Below are 19,321 nucleotides of genomic sequence, written 5' to 3'. Positions count from 1 at the left end.
TGATAGATTTGTGCGTAGGAGCCCTACCCTAACTCCTATGTCCACAGTTTTGATATGAATGGGTTTTTTGTTTGTTTGCTTTTTGGTTTCTTTTGAGACAGGGTCTTGCTATGCAGTTCAGGCTGGCCTTGAATCCACTGTGTAGCCCAGGCTGGCGTAGGACTCACAGCGATCCTCCTGCCTCAGCCTCCTGAGTGCTGGGATTACAGGCATGCGCCCCCATGCCTGGCCCAATACTAGTTTTAGAACAAATGCTGTCTAGGTATAAAAGTTATAGCCTTACCTATTTTAAAAGAAAACTTTAAAAAGTTTTGGTGTCTGGGAAGGGATTTATCTCAGTGGTTCCACCACCTGCCTCACAAGGGTAAGGTCCTGAGTTTGATCCCTGGTACAAAAGACAAACAAACAAACAAACAAAAAAAGTTTGGCATCTGATTTAAATAAATGAAATTTGAAGTACCATACTCCTAACTTCCCTTAAATTACATTTATTGAATCTGTTTACTGCCTAACAGAAATCTGCATTATTTTAAAGAATCCTGAGTTTGTCACTTATTTCTCTCTGCAATTTGGTTACCACCTAAAAATCATTCTAATGACATCCACATGTAGGTGAAATTCTAATTTATATTTAAACAAAATTAGCATATGTACTTATGTTATTTAGCATCATAATAAATAAATACAAAGTGACAAAATTAACATCAACGCAACAGGTGAAATACATTTAAAAAATACACTATCCTTTAAATTTTTCTGAGTATCTTTTAGTAGTCTTGTGTTTTCACAGATTCAGTTTATTTTAGTGAATTATCATCTTCATTCTCCTTTAAAATTTCAATTTCACCACCTAACCATTGAGGATCCCTTTAAGCTGATTCCTATGTCTTTAACACTGCCTCATTTATTTTGAAGGAATTTCTCTTTCTGCAGCAAGAGATCTCAAACTCCTCTTAAAATTCTTTCCTGCAGAGTTACTACTCATTAAAAGGTCTTGAATGCTGTTCACCATGGAACACTATGGTTATTCTTGTTCCCCCGAGTGGTGAGTGGTCGATTTACTTCGCCTAGAATCATCTGCGATCACCCATCACCTCGTATTCTTGGTGGCTCATGTTTTGAGAAGTTCACTTTCAGTTTGATGACATCAGTATTCTAGATATCTGACTGTTCTAATTTAGTGGCAACTTTCCACTACTGGAGGTCAGGCCAAGAGCACCTGTGGAGATGAATTCCAGACTCCAGCGGTAGAGGAGATTCAGCCATCTGGTCCACCCATGGTGACTCAATGCATTGTCACGTCCTCATTCTTCACAGAAAAGAGAATTTCAGGCAGTATTTAAGTTTAAAAATCCTCAGTACAAGTCTTGTTTTGAAATGAAGCTTTTTCAATTTTTCTATCTCTCCTTTTTATCATTTTCCTCTTTTCTGTCTAATTTTGTTACTGACTAGGTATCAAATTATGTTTTCCTTATCCTGTTGCTTAGATATGTGTACAGTGGTAGTTCTGATATTCTAGTCATTTAATGATATGTTTAATGTAGGAGAAACAATGAGCAAAGACAGGTAAGGTTCAATGCATTTGAGTGAGAAAAGAGTCCCAGTGTGGCCTCAGCTCACAGGGTGAGGAAAGAGCGAGGCCGGAAGAAAGGTGGGCGTGTGTTCAGGACAGGAGGATGTCCTGGTTGTTCTGTGTTCTCTACTAATTGCTAACATTCTGGAGGTAATGTAGTTAGGAGAGTCAGAAAAGTTAGAATGTATTTATTTTGGATTGAACTCAGGACCTTGAGCTTGTAGGGCAGGTGTGGTACCACTGCACTAAATCCCTGGCCCAAGAAATAGCTATTTTTAAGTTTGTCTGCCTAAGTCCAGCATTTGTTTTCTTAATTTGAGTTTTTAATTACTTTTTATGGAATTTTACAAGATATGAAATCATTCAAAATTATCTACAGGTGCCGTTTGTGTTAGAAAATTAAATGAAGTATGATAAAAGTAACTAAATGTTGGCTTGAAGTTAGTAAAATTGCATTAAACTTGATGAATTGACCCATAATAATACATCATGATTTATCTGCATTTTAAAAAGTCATAACTTTCTAAAATAATTTTTAAAGACCTTTAAAGAAAAGTTTTTTTCTGAAAGTATTAAATAAAAAAATTAAAAATTATTTATGTTGTTTCACAGGTGGTACCATAGAAATATTACCAGAAATCAAGCAGAACGTCTATTAAGACAAGAGGTATTTCAATTATTTGTGAATAAATCTATGAATATCTTCAAAATTTCTGAGTACATTATGAAGACTTTAACAAAGCAAAATGGTGCATTACTTCTTAATTATTCTTTCTAATTTAAAAATATCATCACAACTTTATTCCCATTACATATTTTCTGATAAGTTATAAGTCAGATATGTTTGTATCAGATCACATTTTCCAGTGGTTTTCATCATAATTTCAGAAATTTCTTCTGAAATAATTTCAGCATCAACATACTGAGATTGCTTCATTAAAACATGCAGTTTGCCCATAGAGTTCACATCTGAGTTGCCTGTATAAACTTTGTATCAAAGGTAATCAATAGGTCCGGGGATTTAGCTCAGTGTTTCCGCTGCTTGCCTCAAAAGCGGAAGGTCCCGAGTTCAATCCCCTGTACCAGGAAAAAAAAAACAAAAACAAAAAAAAAACAAAAACGAATCCATAGACTCTTTAACCTCATGAACTCAGCTTAGACACAAATACAAATACAGAAAAGTGCATGGTGCTTTTAGTTTCTTTATTCTTTAGAAACAAAGGGGAGACCACATTAGCCAGGATATTGAACTCAGATCAAAACTATTCATTCAGGTCAAACCAAAAGTGCATACAGTTTGAATTTCCAACTGTCAGTAAATATTAACTTTGGGGGAAATGTAGAGTCAACACTAGAAACTAGGTAGGAGGAATTATGTTATGTACCATTGTTGGATGTTGAGGAAATCTAGAGTGGTGATTGGGAAAGAATCAGTTTTGTAACTAAAAATTTAATGCTAGTAAGGCTTAAGGTGCAGAGCAAACCCAGTTCATGGAGGGAGCTTACAGAGGATCCAGGAGAAAGACCCAGCCTCAGGTGATGATAGGGTGGAGGTACAAGGCCTCACCCTACTTGCTAGCAGGAAATTGAGTGTGGCAGCCTTTCCAGTATTTGCCTGGTGTGGGCTCACAGGCAGCCCTCTGTGGAGTAGCACTGGCGAATCTGATATGCAGAATTGAGCTGTTATGGCAGGCAGCACCAGGGAAAGAAAGTCCCAGTCTGCAGAGAGCAGGTCGGCACAGGTGCGATGGCCCAAATCATGCAACTCTGCACACTCAGTGAGCCTCTGCATCTAGAAAAAAGTCAGACAAGACAAAGTTCTCATTTCGCTACAGAGCCTAGAACAGAGAATTATGAGACAAATTTCTACATTAATATTTAGTAACAAGTATTAACTTTTGCCACAATGTTTATAAAGAAACAAAACACTATGGATATAGGTGAAACCCATTCCGTCATCTCTTTTGTTCTCCACTCTCCAGAGACAATCACAGTAGATGGACATGCTCTCATTTTGTTTATGTGTTTACATTTTTACCTCCTATATACGTGAGTAAACAACATGTAATGTTTGCCATTCATAAAAGAGATCGTATGTAGTTTTTGTTAAACTTTGTTTTCAAAATTCATTTCTATAGATATACATAGATCATATATATTAACTGTAAAATATTTCATTGTTATACGAATACATAAATATATATACAATATTCAGAAACATTCAGATAGCTTCTAACTTCTTAACCATTACAAACAGGGTAGCAAGACACTTCCTTTTAGATGTCATCCTGCACACAAGAGAGAAAGGGGATTATTTGGTCATAGGATATGTACAGATTAATATCATTAGATATTTTCTAGGAATGATTCAGAGTAGTTGTGCTAATTTGCAGTCTTATAGGGAATGAGATAAACTAGCTCCCTACACTCTTGCCAGTCGTTGGTAGTTTCATGCTTTTCTTTTTCTGATTCATCGGGTAAGAAATTGTATATGTTTTATTTATTTACTTATTGTGTGGAGCTAGAGATCAAACATAGGACCTCACATGTACTAAGCAAGCATTCTATTGCTGAGCCATACCCCTATCCCAGAAATTGTATTTACTTGAAAAGATGTCAATTTCCTTGATTACCAGTGGGACTGAGTAGATTTTCATACAGCTATTGGCTATGTAGTTCAGGCTGGCCCTGAACTTACTATGTAGCCCAGTCTGGTCTCAAACGCTTGGCAGTCCTCCTGCTTCAGCCTTCCAAACGCTGGGAATTACAGGCATGCACCGCCACACCTGGATGATTTCCAGCTTTTTAAAAAAACCTTTAGCAATTTTCTTTTCTTACACTGAGTTTATTTACTTTTTTATTTTTTAGAGATTATCATAATTTATTTTTTAGTTTAATGCAGTACACTGGAATGGATTTTCATACATGTAATTTATAAACTTTTAAAAGGTAATAAAGGTCACCTCTACCACGTATTCACTGAAAACATTCCAGTTAAATTCACGTGACTTCCCATTCTATAATAATTTCTAGAAAACAGAAATTCCATGCATAAGTGCATTTCAATTATTTTATTTATTTATTTATTTTTAATTGAGTTTATTGGTGCATTCTAGGTAGACAGTACAGTTGCATTCATAACTGGGATCTTGTACCTTTGCATGCCAGGTCTTGGTTCTCATTTTTTCCCCTTGTCCCCATCCTCTTTTCACCCTCTCCTCCCCTCCCCCCTTCAAACACTTTAATTCCATTTATACATTTTCTGATATTTTTTTCCTTTTCCCTTATTCCCCCTTTCCTATCCTTCTCACTGTCCCTACACCTTTGGTCCTTTTCTTCCTATTTGCTAAGTGTCCCATTAGGATCTTGAGTACTATTTTAGTTTTTCACACCAGAGATACTATTTGGTATTTGCAAACGTGTTCCTTATTTATTTCACTAAGAAGTATATCCTCAAAATGTACCCATTTAACTATGAATGAATCTACTTTCTCATTCTTTATGGCTGAGTACTATTCCATTTTGTAGACAAACCACATCTTCTTTATCCAGTTTCCAATTGATGGGAAGATGGGCTGTTTCCAGGTTTTAGCTATTACAAGCCGTGCCACTATAAACATGGGTGCGCATATATCACTGTGGTATGATTCTTTCACTTCTTTTGGAAAGATACCAAATTTAAAACTGTTAATGTATTAAAATTTCTCAACATTTTCCTTTATGATCTGTACTTTTTTGTTTAGTATGAGAAGTCCATCTCTTTCTGGAAGTATAAAGGTTTTGAAGTTTTCTTATGTACTCATTCCTAAGCCACCAGTTTTCTTCCTTGTGTCCTTTCTGGGATTTAATACATATGCAAGTACAAATATATATATCTTTGCATTACTATTTTCACACAAACAGTAGCATGCTTTGCAAGATCTTCTAACCCTTATTTTTTTACTCAGCATTGAATATTGAGAGTCCACATCAGAAAAAAAAAACTGGCTTGAATGTATCACAATTTTAAAAACTAGTTATTCATTATGGAAATTAAGTAATATGCATTTTTTTGCTTTTAAAACAATGCTGTCATTAGTAACCTGTACACACATCTTTTCCCATTTCTGTGAGTGCATTTGTGGGGTAGATCGCCAAAGGTGGAAACTCTAGGTCAAAGGCAATGCCCATTTCTAATTTTCACAGATATTAAAATGTTCTCTGTAGAAGTTGTATCGCTAGAGTACCTCTTTTTTCTCAAGCTTTCCAGCCAGCATTTTATATGAGACATCTGTATCTTTACACCTCATCATAGTATAGATTTAATGTGCATTTTTCTTATTCTGGGGATGTTGAACATTTTCACATGTTAAATTTTTGTATATTTGTATTCCCTTTTCTGCAAAGGGGCTGTTCATATCCTTTCCATAATTCTCTATTGGGTTTTTGATGTTTTTCTACCTAGTACCTAGGTAGCTATGTTAAGGAAATTAATCCTTTGTGATATGTGGCAGTATTTCTTTTTTCAATTTTTTATTGTTTTTTTTTGCATGAATAGTATTTGAGTTTCATAGGTCTGATTTTAATGGAAGGATTATTGTAAGAGTTGAAGATTTTTGTTAGAATTGTTTTCCCCACTCCAGGGTTATAAAAATACTTATATTTCTTGATTTCTTTAATATTTCTTTCAATACATTTATAGAATTGATCCATTCATGATTTTTCCTGACATAATTAGGGAAGTATGGATCTCACTTTATTTTGTTCCAGATGGCTAGCGAATGCCTATCTTTTCTGTGTTGATTTGCCACTTTCATCATAAGCACAATATATATTTTGGATTACATCTGGACTTTCTGTTTGGTCTCATTGGTCAGTCTGTCTGATCACGTGCTGCTGCTGCTCTCTTGTAAACACTTAGGCTATCTCTGCTGTGCCTAGTCTCCCTCATTAGTCTTCTTTTTCAGAAACAGTCTAGTTACATGTGACTTTGTTCATAAGAATCACCTTGCTTATTTAAAAAACATCCCTGATGGTTGCATTAAATGTACAGATTGATTTAGAGAATTTTTTTTTTCAGATACTACAAATCAGTGGGGTTAGGGAATCATTTTATTCTGGGATCTACTTATTATTCATATAGAGCAAAGCAAAATTAGATCCCTATTTCAGGAAGAGTAATCTCATATGAATCAAATTCCTAATGAGAAAACGCAAACTTGTATCCTTCAGGAGCATTTCCTCATATGACTTTCGTCCATTTATTTTTTAGCTTATTTTAAGGTTATTTTGTATTTTGTATTGCTATTTTAAATGAATATATCTTTTTGTCTTTATTTATGAAAACTTTTGAAATGTTGTGTATTAAGCTGTAACTGATGACTGGTGAATTCTCACTTTTTTTGAAGTTGCTTTCAGTTGCTTCTCTTGAGTTTCAGATATATAATCTTACCATTAGTCAACTAATAATTTCAACTCCTCTTTATAATTTTAATCTATGCTTTAATTTTTGCCCCTTAATTGTATTGGCTATTGTTCACAAAATAGTATTAAATACTAGTGCTGATAGAGAGCATTATTCCTTTTATCTTGTCTTTATTTGAAATGATTTTTACATAAGGCATGATACTGGACTTGAGACTAAAATAAATAAGTGCAATAGTGTTAAGGAAGTACCCATATGTTCCTATTTTACTGATAATTTTTGAAAATTGATACTAGAAGTCGCATTTGTCAAATTCCTTTCAACATCTCTAGAGATGCTCTTGTGAGTTTTCTCCTCAGATCTATTAACACGATGAATTATTTAAAGAGATTTCCAATTTCATGTGTTTTTGTATCCAATTCCTTGTCATGATGTATTATTGTTTTGTGCTACTGGATTCTACTTGATAATATTTTATTTAGAATATTTGTGTTGATATAGGTGAGGTAGTCTGTAGTTTTCTATGCAGTCTTGACTGTGTTGGTATTGATGTTGTTTATACATAAATTTAGAAGCATTTATCTTTTTGTTTGTTTCTTTCCTCACTGAGTTTAGTGGTACATTTTAGGTATACAGTACAGTTACATTCATCACTGGGATCTTGTACCTTTACATTTCTTGGTTCTCATTTTTTCCCCTTGTCCCTGACCTCTGCTCACCCCCTCCTTCCTCCATAGAAGCATTTATCTTTTGCATATGCTCTGAAATAACTCAGTCTTGATACTGTTTCTTTTTTTAAGGTTTAGTGCATCACAATGTACAACTATGGTGCTCTTTCACCTTGTAGCCCTTTATAAACTGGATTCATGTTTTTATTCATTAGGTCTGTAAAGATTTTTAGTTCTTCTGGATTAAATTTTATGTTTTGGTGATTTGGTGATCCATTTAATTCAAGTTTTCAAATTTATTGTATAGAGTCAAGTAAACAATGTTTTTTCTGGATCCTTCACTATTGTTGCCTTGTGGTTTATTGTTTTTGATTGATTTTTCACCACTATTTGTTGGTTAGGTTAGTTAGCTGATTTTTACCTTTCCCTAAACAATTAGATTTTGAAGTTAATTACAACTTGTATCATATTTTTGTTTTTGTAATTTATTATTTTGTGCTTTGATTTTATTTGTTTCCTTCGATTTGGGCTTATTTTATAATTCTTACCCTAACCTATTGAGTTAGATATACTTATTTTTTTTCTGTTGTTTATTGATACAAATAATGAGGCCATGAATTTATTTCTGAGTACTGCTTGGATTGTATAGCAGAGTTCTGATATGTGATGTTTGCTTATTATTTTCTAGATATGTTTAATTTCCTTGAGTTATATAAAGAAGAATGAAAAATCTACAGGTGTTATATCAGGGGCATTTTATGTTGAACTTTGTTGTGAATTTTTATTCATACTCTTTTGTGGTCAGGACATATCATTTATAGTTTTTTGTACTTTGAAGCTTTATAAGGGGCGACCACTACATATACAATTTTATTATATGCATATTATAAATACTGATACATATATCCCATACATATAAACCATATATGCGACTCTATTTTTTACATCTTTGTTTTTTGTATCTTGCCCTCTCTGAAATGTAATACAACCCCTGTATACACTGTAGGCATTCAGTAAAAGCTATACTTTACCAATTCAAATGCACGTAACAGATTCTCCGGGTTAAAGAGTTGCACCCGGATATGACTTTGTGCATTGTTAAGAGCGTGGGAGGGGAAGAGGCGCTCTCTGCTCTCTGCCTCGGTGCAACTCTGGGAACTGACGACCCCCTGTTGGGGTCCCGCACAGCCTAAATGCTTTTGTACTAAGTGTAAAATTTGATGGGTTTGGCAAGATTCGGAGAGTTTTCTCTCTTCAGAAGCCTGAGCATACTCAGGGAAGCTCAACATTTTTACAGAATCAAACACACAAAACAGTCTGACATTCACAATTACTTGAAAGCAATTTACAGCTTAATCAGAGTCTCCCCAAATATTCAGAAGTATCCAGTTGCTCAGCGTCACACTTGTCACCATGCTCAACCAGTTATTTTTATCTTATCCTGACCAATGTAACAAAAATAACTTAGTGGTAGGGTACACATTTATCAAATGCAGACATTTTCCTAGGAAAACCAGGGGCGATATCTTAAAATATTATACTTTATCAATTCATGGCCAGGTTGCATTTCTTTTAGACATATGATTTCTAGACCTATAAGGAAAATTAAATTGTGTGCACTATATTTATAAAAATAATTTCATCCTTTCTAGTAAGGATATCATAAGTTATTCATTTTAAGGTGAATCACTTATAGTAAATTAGGATAGCTTTAGTTTTGTCACCAAGAGACAGGTTTGTCTTTCTATGACTTATACAATAAATACATTGTTTTATAGAATAAAGAAGGTGCATTTATTGTCAGAGATTCAAGACATCTGGGATCCTACACAATTTCTGTATTTATAAGAGCTAGGAGGTAAGTAATTGTGACTTCAGTTGCTTCAGAAGTGATGGCTAGAACAATTTTTTTATGGTGATGTCATCACGTGGAGTATAATGAGAGTTTAGGTGAGGGAGAAGTTGCTGGCCTGGAAGTCAGGACAATTCGCTAGTCCATATTGTATCCCTAATGTACTCTGTGGGACGCTGGATAAATTCTTTATCCCCTTTCGTTTTCCTCTTCCTCAACCATCAAGTGAGGGAGCTAGGTTAGTTGTGGTAGACACTGTTGGCGTGTTCTTCTGGCCCCTTTCCCTTCTACTCGGGGTTGACCGCAGAGGGGTCTCCTGTACTCTGAAAACTCCTATGTCTTTCTGCCTGAGGGTGGACTCTGGCGGTGGGAGCCTGTGGGTGGGGTGGCCAGGCTGGAAGTGGCTGACAGTAGGGAAGGGATCTGGGGCTAAGCACATCGACGTTTTTGCACGTCAGTGAGCCAGCTCTGAATTGTGTCCCCTGTCCCTCACACATGCCTCGAAGGACTGAGTCCCAGTTGCTCACTGTATAGTAAGCTGCTCATTAGTGTGCCTATGTTGGGTTTCCTGCCTTCCTTGTCTCACATTTCTGATTTTTCATAGTGCCCTTGCTGATTTATTTATCCAATACTTGATATTTGATGCATAAATATTCCATGAAGAGTTCCACCCTGTCACCAAGACAAACTTGGGCTGGAGTTCTATTTGATCTGAGTGTTCAGTAAAATAACTGAGGATTTTTTTCTGGGATGATCAGGCACCTACTGGACTGGTCAATCCTCTCTTCACTGTGCAGTGTGGCTGGGGTGAGAATTTGAGAATTGGAGCTCTCTTGCTTCCGGATTGGGTGGGTGAGTTTTAAAGAGACGTTTTGCTTGCTTGCTAATTCACATCTTATTGATTATAGAAGTACAGAGGCTACAATAAAACATTACCAGATTAAAAGGGATGACTCAGGACAGTTGTATGTGGCTGAAAGACACCTCTTTCCAACAGTGCCGGAGCTGATCTGGTACCACCAACACAACGCGGCTGGTAAGTGAGGAGCCTCAGGTGGGGAAGACCAGAAGTGAGGTCCCTGGCAGGCGATGCATACCGATGTCAGAACCGCAATAGGAATAAAGCTCCCGGTAGAAATAGCTTAAGAATTTGAAGTACAATCTGTTTTCTCAGCAGTTGTTTTCCTCTTTGTTTTTCTAGCCAGAGGATAAGAGGTAAGTTGATTTTTTATTTCTCCTAGGTTAGGAAAGCAATAGATGACAACGAAGCAATGGGCCATTTAGTCATTATGCATTTGCTCTGGAAACTTAAGTAGGGCCAAATATAACAGGATTTTCAATGCACTAAGTAATGATGTCTCCTTCTCTTTTGTCCCCTATAAATCTGCTCTCTATTTTAGACAATTGCAATAGAAAAGTCCATTAAATCTCTCATACTCTGCTCTTTCTTGTTTGGAGAACAGAAAAAGTTATGCAAAGCTCAGTCTTGCATAGTTACATTTTGGCCTATTATATGACAAAGGAGTATTTGACCCCTGTCTTCAGCTGTTGTTTGCCATAATTGCTATTTTTGCACATCTGTCATCTGCAGAAAGACAAGATCCCATAAAAGTCCACCGCACTTATGGTCACATTTCTATCCTCCAGCCCTCGCCCAGCCTGTACTGTACCACTCTGCACCCGGAGAATCTTCTTCCCTCTTCATTACAGCCTTGGGAACACACTGTACCCTTTCATATTTCTTGACTTCTTGTCAGGTAGTAGTTTTTAAAAAATTCACTCATGAAAAGTTGTAGCAACACCAGCAACAAAAAATCCCCTTTTCCACTGAGCTGGCTCTCAATATCAGAAATAAATCCTTAAGGGAAGAGCTCACATGGGTACTCCGCATGTCACTTCAAGTGTGGCTGGAGAAGGGGGTGTCCAGGAGGCTGCTGTTGTGGCTGCAGATAGGAACCCTTCTAGTGAAGGGACCAGTTCTGAGTTTTCTTCTCTGCATCCTTCTCTTTGTTTCAAAGAACAATGTTAAGAAAGAGTGATTATGGAGTGAGGTTAAAAAGAAAGGTAGGATCTACCAACATCAAAAGATGTGAATGATAGATTATTAAATTAAACAAAGTTCAGAGGAGTGTCTATATATTTCTATGTGCACAGACAAACCCTGTTAAAGTTCAGGTAATAATTTTTAAATAAATAAAATAACAGACTATAATTTTTAAACAAATAAATAATGGACTGTAAATTGTTAATATTTATCTCTGGGAACTGAAAGTAGAAGTAAGGGACGTGTATTTTCTACTTTATAGAGAGCTTTAGGATTTGTTTTTATTGTAATGCACATATATTAGTCTTACAATCTATAAAATAGCATAAAGATAACTTTAGAAAAACAGGATCAAGAAAGGAAAAAGTAAAAACCGAAGTTGAAAATGTATAATCACAATGCTATTTATCACAGAGGAAAGAAAATAGAAGTAAGTAAACAAGAAAGAAGGATAATAAAGATAAGAGGAAAGTCATGGAATCCCAAATAACTGATATTTATTAATGATCTGGGCTGGAGATTTAGCTCAGGACCTGCCTTGAAAGTGCAAGGTCCTAAGTTTAATCCCTGGTACCAACCAAATAAGAAGAAAGAAAAATTTTATTTTTAATTTTTTCCTCATTGAGTTTATTGCTACATTTTAGGTATACAATACAGTTACATTCATCTTTGGGATCTTGTACCTTTACATGACAGGTCTTGGTTCTCATTTTTTCCCCTTGTCCCTGACCTCCCTTCACCCCCTCCACCCTCCCTATTTACAAATATTTTATTTCCATTTTTTCATTTTCTCATTTTTTTTTCTTTTCCCTTATTACCTTTCCCTACCCTTCCCATTTCCCCTACATCTTTAGCCCTTTTCACCCTATTTCACATTGTCAATTATATCACTAGGATCTTATGTACCATTATAGTTAAGAAAGAAAAAATCCAGAACAAATATTAATGATTTACTTTGGGCCAGACTCTGTTCTGAGTGTTTTTAATGTGTATTTAATTTTCAGAGCAAAACTACGAGGTAGGTGCTAATGATAGCTCTGTTCTACAGATGCGAAACCTGAGGTACAGGTAACAAGGCAACTTGTTATCCACCTAGTTAATAAGTATCTGTTCTGAGATTTGAACCCTCAGAAATCTTGGCAGCCACTGGAAGCATTAATTCCAGACTCTGCACTCAACTGCTATCGTATTGTCCAGAAAGAGGCAAACCATGCATTTGGAGGGCCCAGTTTTAGAAGAGATCATGAATTGGAATCCATGACTGTCTCGTCTCCTTTTTCATCTCTGGTGATTTGAATCACGACAATTCATGTTTACCAGAAATAAAGCCAATACAAAGAAAGGAGCAGATTTCTTTCTGTCACAGAGAGGCAGATCATCACTAATCCATTTGTTATAATTTCCAGGATAAAGACATTTGGCAAATAAAAACTCTGGAGGAGGCAGAAAGTGTTAAATTCTGAAAGAAATCTTTTTATATTCTTTATTTGGATCATGTGTTACATAGAGACTCAACTAGACTCAACTTTCTTCAGACTCACTGGGAAATGTACTTTTCTGTGCTCTGTGCCTTTACCATTCTCCTAAAGACTTGTTTCCCAATATTAAGCACCGAACCATCAGCAAATCACCTTGCTGCTTACTTCAGTGAGGAAATAGAAGCCCCCAGGCATGAGCTTCCACTCTTTTCTCCTTGGGCCACACCCTTGCGCTGGTTCCCATCACTGGTCTCCTGTTGGGACCACCTGCCACCCAGAGTCCTTTGCTGTCCTGTAGCTCTTTCATTGCTTCCGAGCATTTTCTCCAGCCCTTCAGCCAATACACACTTAAGACTTTCCTATTAAAAAAAAAACAAACAAAAAAACAAGATGTTCTCTTGAGCCTTTCTCTGTTTAGACATTGCTCTTTTGAGTCATACTGGGAAAAATAGGTCCATAATTCCTCATTTTCCATTTGCTTTTTAAGAATCTGAAATCTGGCTTCTACCCCCATGGTTCTATGTTGAACCAATGGCCCCCATGTGGGCACAGACAGTGTGGTTTTCCTGGGCTTGCATGTTGGGCAGTGCCATCCCTCAAACTTCTGTTCTTTCTAGATGTTTTAACATTACCCTTTCTTGGTTTATTCAAAGTCAGATAATTCCTTACTGGTCTTCCCAGTTAGTCTTTCTATTCTTCCCTTAAACATAACTATTCTGCAGTGATCTTTGATCGCTTTTCTTTTTAATCTCTACTTCTCTGCATAATTCAAATAGGTGAACACGGATACCAGAATCACTGGGCGATGAACTTCAGTAATGACATAGAATGGTTCGTCTTACGTATCATCCCCCTCTAAGTCTTCTTCCTGTTCTTTATTGTGATACCATCAACAAACCAATTAAAGGGGCTGGAAGCATAAAAGTTAAGTAGATGTTTCTACTCTCCTTAACATTTGATTTCTTAAATTGTCAAGTGCAATTGATTTCATATCCTAAATGCATCTTTTTTTTTTTGGGTACCAGACAGTGAACTTAGGACCTTGTTCTTGCGAGGCAGGTAGTGGCACCACTAAGCTAAATCCCCAGCCCCCTAAATGCATCTTTTATGGATCCCAGCCTACTAGTGCTACCCTACTCTTTGCTCATGTGGACAATTGCAGTAGCCTCCTACGTGATCATTTTCTCTAATGTTCATTTCTCCTCAGTCCATCTTTGTGTTACTTCCAGAGTGATTTGTCAAAATTATAAGTATGAATGTACAACTCCCTCCCTTGGGAACTTTGATAGCTCTCTTACCTGCAGGAAAATGTAATGCTTCCTAGCATGGCTTACAAGGTCCATCATAACCAGAATACGACCTATTTCTCGAGTATCATTTTTTGCTTCTTCCTACTTCCTGCTTTTTGTTCAGGTACTCACTGTCACACTTCACGCCTGTCAGTATCATCCCATGCTGTTTCCTCCACCTATTGGCTCCTTTTTCATTTCTCCTTGTGTTCACCTCACTGGTCAGATTCCTGACAGGCGTCACTTCCTCCCAGAAGACTTTGCATCTAGCAGTGTACTCAGAGCTCTTTCTCTGTGGTCCAGTGTGCTTTGTGTGTGTCTCCAGCACAGGCCTCTTTTATATTGCTTTTACATCAGAATGACCTCTGCTTCTTGTCATCCTTCATGGAGTTAGAGCTTCGCCTAGGCAGAGTCCTCCTCTTACTTTACATCTACTGGGCTCTTTGGAATCTACTCAGAATTGCATTAGGTGTATAAAAGTCACTTAATGCCTATGTCATTCTTTTCTTCTACTGGCCGAGCTTGTTTCTGTCTTCTGGCCTCTGCACAAGATGTTCCATTGGTCTGGAAGGCTCTTTGTGAGTTGGCTTCTTGTCAATAAATGTCATCATAGCCGTTATCTTGTCACAAAGGCTTCCCTGAGCATCCACTCTAATGTCACTGTATTTTGTGCTTTGCATTCATCTGCTTTTTCTCATGTATTGGTGTGTTTACCCCACCCCCAGCTAGAATGTAAGATCTGTAAAGGCAGGGCCCGTTAGTCCCCTCCTCTGATGTCTAGAGAGTAGATGGCTCAGACCAGGCTCTCAGTGAATAAGTGCTGAAGAAATAAACAATAAATGCTTATTGAACTAGATTGATTGTCTAGAATTCCACACATTGACCTCATCTTATTTTGTCTACTATGCTACTTAAAAAATAAGTACTCTCAGGGTGGTCAATTTGGTGGGCAAGTAAGTTAATATATCTTTTCTGTATACCATGTGAAAGGGAAATCTCGTTTTAAGAGGTGATCACTTGAGAGGTACATGTAAATGTTATGATCAAGGACATACAGCATATTTTATCACAGCAAAATCTTGGAAATAATCTAAGGTTTACTTATAATCACTGGTATATATAAATTACATGTTTAGTATAAAAATAACAGAATATTTATATTCTTGTAAAATGTATTAGATGAGCAGAATATGGTGGTGCACGCCTGTAATCCCAGTACTCAGGAGGCCGAGGCAGGAGGATGGCCATGAGTTCGAGGCCAGCCTGAAATGCACAGAGAGACCCTGTCTCAAAAAAAAAAAAAAATTATGTGAGAGATGGTGTTGTCTTCTTTATGCTTTCTTGGAGTCTTTGAAATGTGTATGATGCTTATATTGTTTTATAAGAAATGTATCCAGGTGGAAAAATAAGCAACCAGATTAGACTCCATGATAAATTATTATGCCTAACTGTTTGAACATTGGTACTGTCTCTTAGTACTTTTGGTTCTTCCATCTATGTTAGTAACAAGCCTTGAAGTGCTGGCTTCCTTTTCTCCTTAGGTCTCATGACACGTCTTCGCTACCCAGTTGGGCTGATTGGCGGTTGTTTACCAGCCACAGCTGGCTTTAGCTATGGTAAAGTATGCACATGTGCTCCACTAAGACAGCAAATCCGGTAAAGAACACCCACACTGATGCTTTCAATCCTCTGCTCTTCTAGAAATGTCTGTCTAGATACAAAGTTTAAATGTCCTGGTGGAGATGTTTATGCAACGCATCTCCTAAGGACAATTTAGAGTTTGTATAGAAATGTTTCATTTCACTATACATTATCAACAGGCTTAATTACCTCTTTTAAGAAACTACAAACCTTTTTACTCAGATATTTGAGCTATTGTATTCTTGTTACAGAGTAGTTGGGAAATGACTATTCTGTAAAAGAACCTACCAAAAAGAGATGCTAAAAAATGTCTCTATGCTTTTTTTTTTAAATAGAATGTGCTAAGGCTGATTTGAGCTACTCCTAAAAATGTGCTGTTTGCAAACCCGAGAACAAGTGAGACCTAAGGATTCTTGTTTTACTTTGGTGATATGTTGTTTCCTTAAGTTTCTCTTATTGGTGGGACTCAGATTACACTTAAAAAAATGATGATAAAGCTGGGGATTTAGCTCAGTGGGGCCACCACCTGCCTCGCAAATGCAGGGACCTGAGTTCAATCCCTGGTACAAAAAACAACCCCCCCCAGAAAAACCCCAAAAAGCAACAACAAAAAAAGAGGGCCAGGGATTTAGCTCAGTGGTTCCAGCACCTGCCTTACAAGTGCAAGGGCCTGAGTATGATCCCTGGTACCCAAAACAAAACTAAAAATGATGATACAATAATACTGCATGAAAAGTAATGGGGATTCAGGATCTCATTAGTTTAAGTGGACTGGAACAGTGATTTCAGGGTGTAATAGGTGACTCAATTATTTCTCTTGTTCTATAGATATTATGTTATAATAAAAAGTTCTGCCATTAGCAATTTATTTAAGTTAAATATGGTCCTCTTTAATTTCTTTTTCTTTTCTTTTTTTTTTTTGGCACCGGGGATTGAACTCAGGTCCTCTTTAATTTCTTAAAAGCATACTTCTCAACTTTTTGACACACATAGAACAATGCACAGCTCACAGATCGATAGCTTGATTTATTTTGTCTACTTTTGACCAATTTATATAAATGTAGTCAGACGCTGTCTGCCTTCTTCCAGTCCTTGTTACTCCTGAGATTTCACCTCAGTGCTTCGTGTGTTCGGCTCATTCATGTTGGGAGGTCAGCTGCATTGCAGGGCTTTCCCACGGCTGATTTACCTGTGCTTCATTTTCAGCATTCCTGCTTTTTAGCTCTTACAAATGAGTGTTACGAACATTTGTCCGTATCTTTAGGTGAGCGTTAGTGCGCAGGATGCTTTAATGTATGCTGGGTGTGTGGACTTGCAGCCTCGCTAGGCCATTAGATCTGCACACAGTCAGATGTCGTAGATGATGTTCAGGTCCAAGGAGCTTGTACTCCCATCTCAGTGCGCCAGAATTCCAGCTGCTCCATACTCTACCCTTACCAACATTTGGCGTTCTCATTTTTAAAACTTATCACTTGTAGTTTATTTAAAAAATTTTTATTTTTGGTAGTACTTGTTTGCCGTTTATAGCTATTGTTTTCATCTTGGGAAATTGGTACATGTATATAACACATTTTGATCCTTTTTAAATCTCCTAACCCTTCTTTCCCTTCCCTCTTCCTCCTGGATGAAAGAGGGAAGATTTTTTTATTAGTACACGTTTGCAGTAAACCATAAATATACTAATTATGGGTAGTTGATATGTGTACATGACACATCTTGTTTCTTTTTACATCTTATTCCCCTTAGTCTCCTTTCTCTTACCATTCTCCTTACCATTTATCAAAGATCCACCTCCCAGTTTTCTGTTATCTTTTATTTTGTTCTTTCATTAGTTTACTTTCCCACCAACAATGTATAAGGATTCCTTTTCCCTCACAGCCTTGCCAGCGTTATTGTTAGTTATTATTTTATTACATATTTTCTTTTATGTGAAAGATAGACATGACATTTGTTAATTTTAGTTTAGTTTTTAAAATATAAATCTTATTTAATCAGGTTAGGACATTTACATATTTAGTTACTTTTCAAGTTTTAATAACGCAGCAATTTTAGGAAAATAAGAGGTGGTTGGAGGATAAGCAGGGAAAGGGCTAAGAAAAGAATCACACTGTGTTATGCACATGCACTGACTCCCCACGATGAATGTAATCACGATGTACTGCAAATATGCACTTTTTTGTTTGGTGCCAAGGATCAAACTTGGGACCCTGAGCTTACAAGGCAGATGGCGGAACCACTGAGCTAATTCCCTGGCCACCAGTTTTAAAAAAAAGAAATGAATTCAAGAAGGGTGGGAGGACATACCCATAAGTCAATAAAATTTTAAAGGTTATTATCATTTCCTAAAACTAGTGTTGTCATTAAAAAATTTTAGCCAATTGAGTGAGTGCACAGTAGTATCTCATTGTTAAAGGTGCATTTCCTTACTCACTACTTATTTTGACCCAATTTTCGTAAGTTTAGTGGCCATTTAGGCATTCTCTTTTATGACTGAGTACCCTATTTAATTTTTTTGCCCTTAGGATAGGAATATATGTATTTTCTAACTGCCCTATTTGTATTTTGGGTAGGAATTCTTTTTTGCTTATGTTTTAGAAATACCTTCTCCCAGTCTCTGGCTTATCTTTTTCACTGTGAGGTGTTTTTATGAACAGATGAAATTATGAACTGTGACTTATTAATATTTTCTTTTATGGTTGCATTCTACTGAAAAATCTATGCCAATACCAAAGTCATGTGTAAATTTTCCTATATTGCTTTTAAAACACACTACGGGAAGAATAACTTTGCACAGGTGGTACAAGAAGCTCGCAGCTTTTACAGTTTTTAACTGCATTATCGAAAGTACCAGCAGGTGGCAGTGTTGCTGTAAAAAGGGAGCTGCTAAAAAAGATTTGATAACAGGGTTCAAAAGAGTCATTTCGAAAACAGTTCTTTTTCCCGCTTTGCTTTTATAGAATGAGAAATTCAGTAACACAGATCCTATTTCAAACATACTCTTAGATGTATGTGGACTAGAGCCCAGGCACTGGATGTGTTTACTGTTAATTAGATTTTTCCCTAAGGAGAGGATGTATCAAGCCAAAAAAAAAAAAAAAAAAAAATCTCTTTAGAAATGAAGAACAGTAGAAGGCATGAGGAAGGAGTTTCAGAAATTTCATCTGTCTTGCACATTTCCATCAGGACAAAATCAGGTGAGAGAGATATGCATTTTTAACTCCCAAGTTTATTTTGGTGGATTTAGTTTGGAAAGACACAGAAATGTGTTTCAGTATCTTTAGTTTGTTGTACATTCCTCTCCAAGTAAGTCAAGCTTGTATTTCAAAATTCAGTGAAGCCACGGTAGGAGTATTAAAAATGCTTACAGATTCT

The 19,321-nt window shown here is 36.6% G+C and overlaps 1 protein-coding gene across 1 annotated transcript in view; it reads left to right on the top strand.

Annotated features, from left to right (window-relative positions):
- Txk (TXK tyrosine kinase) overlaps positions 1 to 19,321 on the top strand; it is a 71,291-nt gene that overhangs the window by 31,431 nt on the left and 20,539 nt on the right. The window contains exons 6-9 of the mRNA XM_010640202.3: positions 2,186 to 2,240; positions 9,424 to 9,503; positions 10,406 to 10,533; positions 15,850 to 15,924. Of these exons, the coding sequence (XP_010638504.1) occupies positions 2,186 to 2,240; positions 9,424 to 9,503; positions 10,406 to 10,533; positions 15,850 to 15,924 (338 nt within the window). The remainder of the gene's footprint in view (positions 1 to 2,185; positions 2,241 to 9,423; positions 9,504 to 10,405; positions 10,534 to 15,849; positions 15,925 to 19,321) is intronic.

Source organism: Fukomys damarensis, unplaced genomic scaffold (genome assembly GCF_012274545.1).
Source record: "Fukomys damarensis isolate Sample0158 unplaced genomic scaffold, DMR_v1.0_HiC HiC_scaffold_35, whole genome shotgun sequence".
Classification (NCBI taxonomy): Eukaryota; Metazoa; Chordata; class Mammalia; order Rodentia; family Bathyergidae; genus Fukomys; species Fukomys damarensis.
This window is presented reverse-complemented; position numbering and strand designations above follow the sequence as displayed.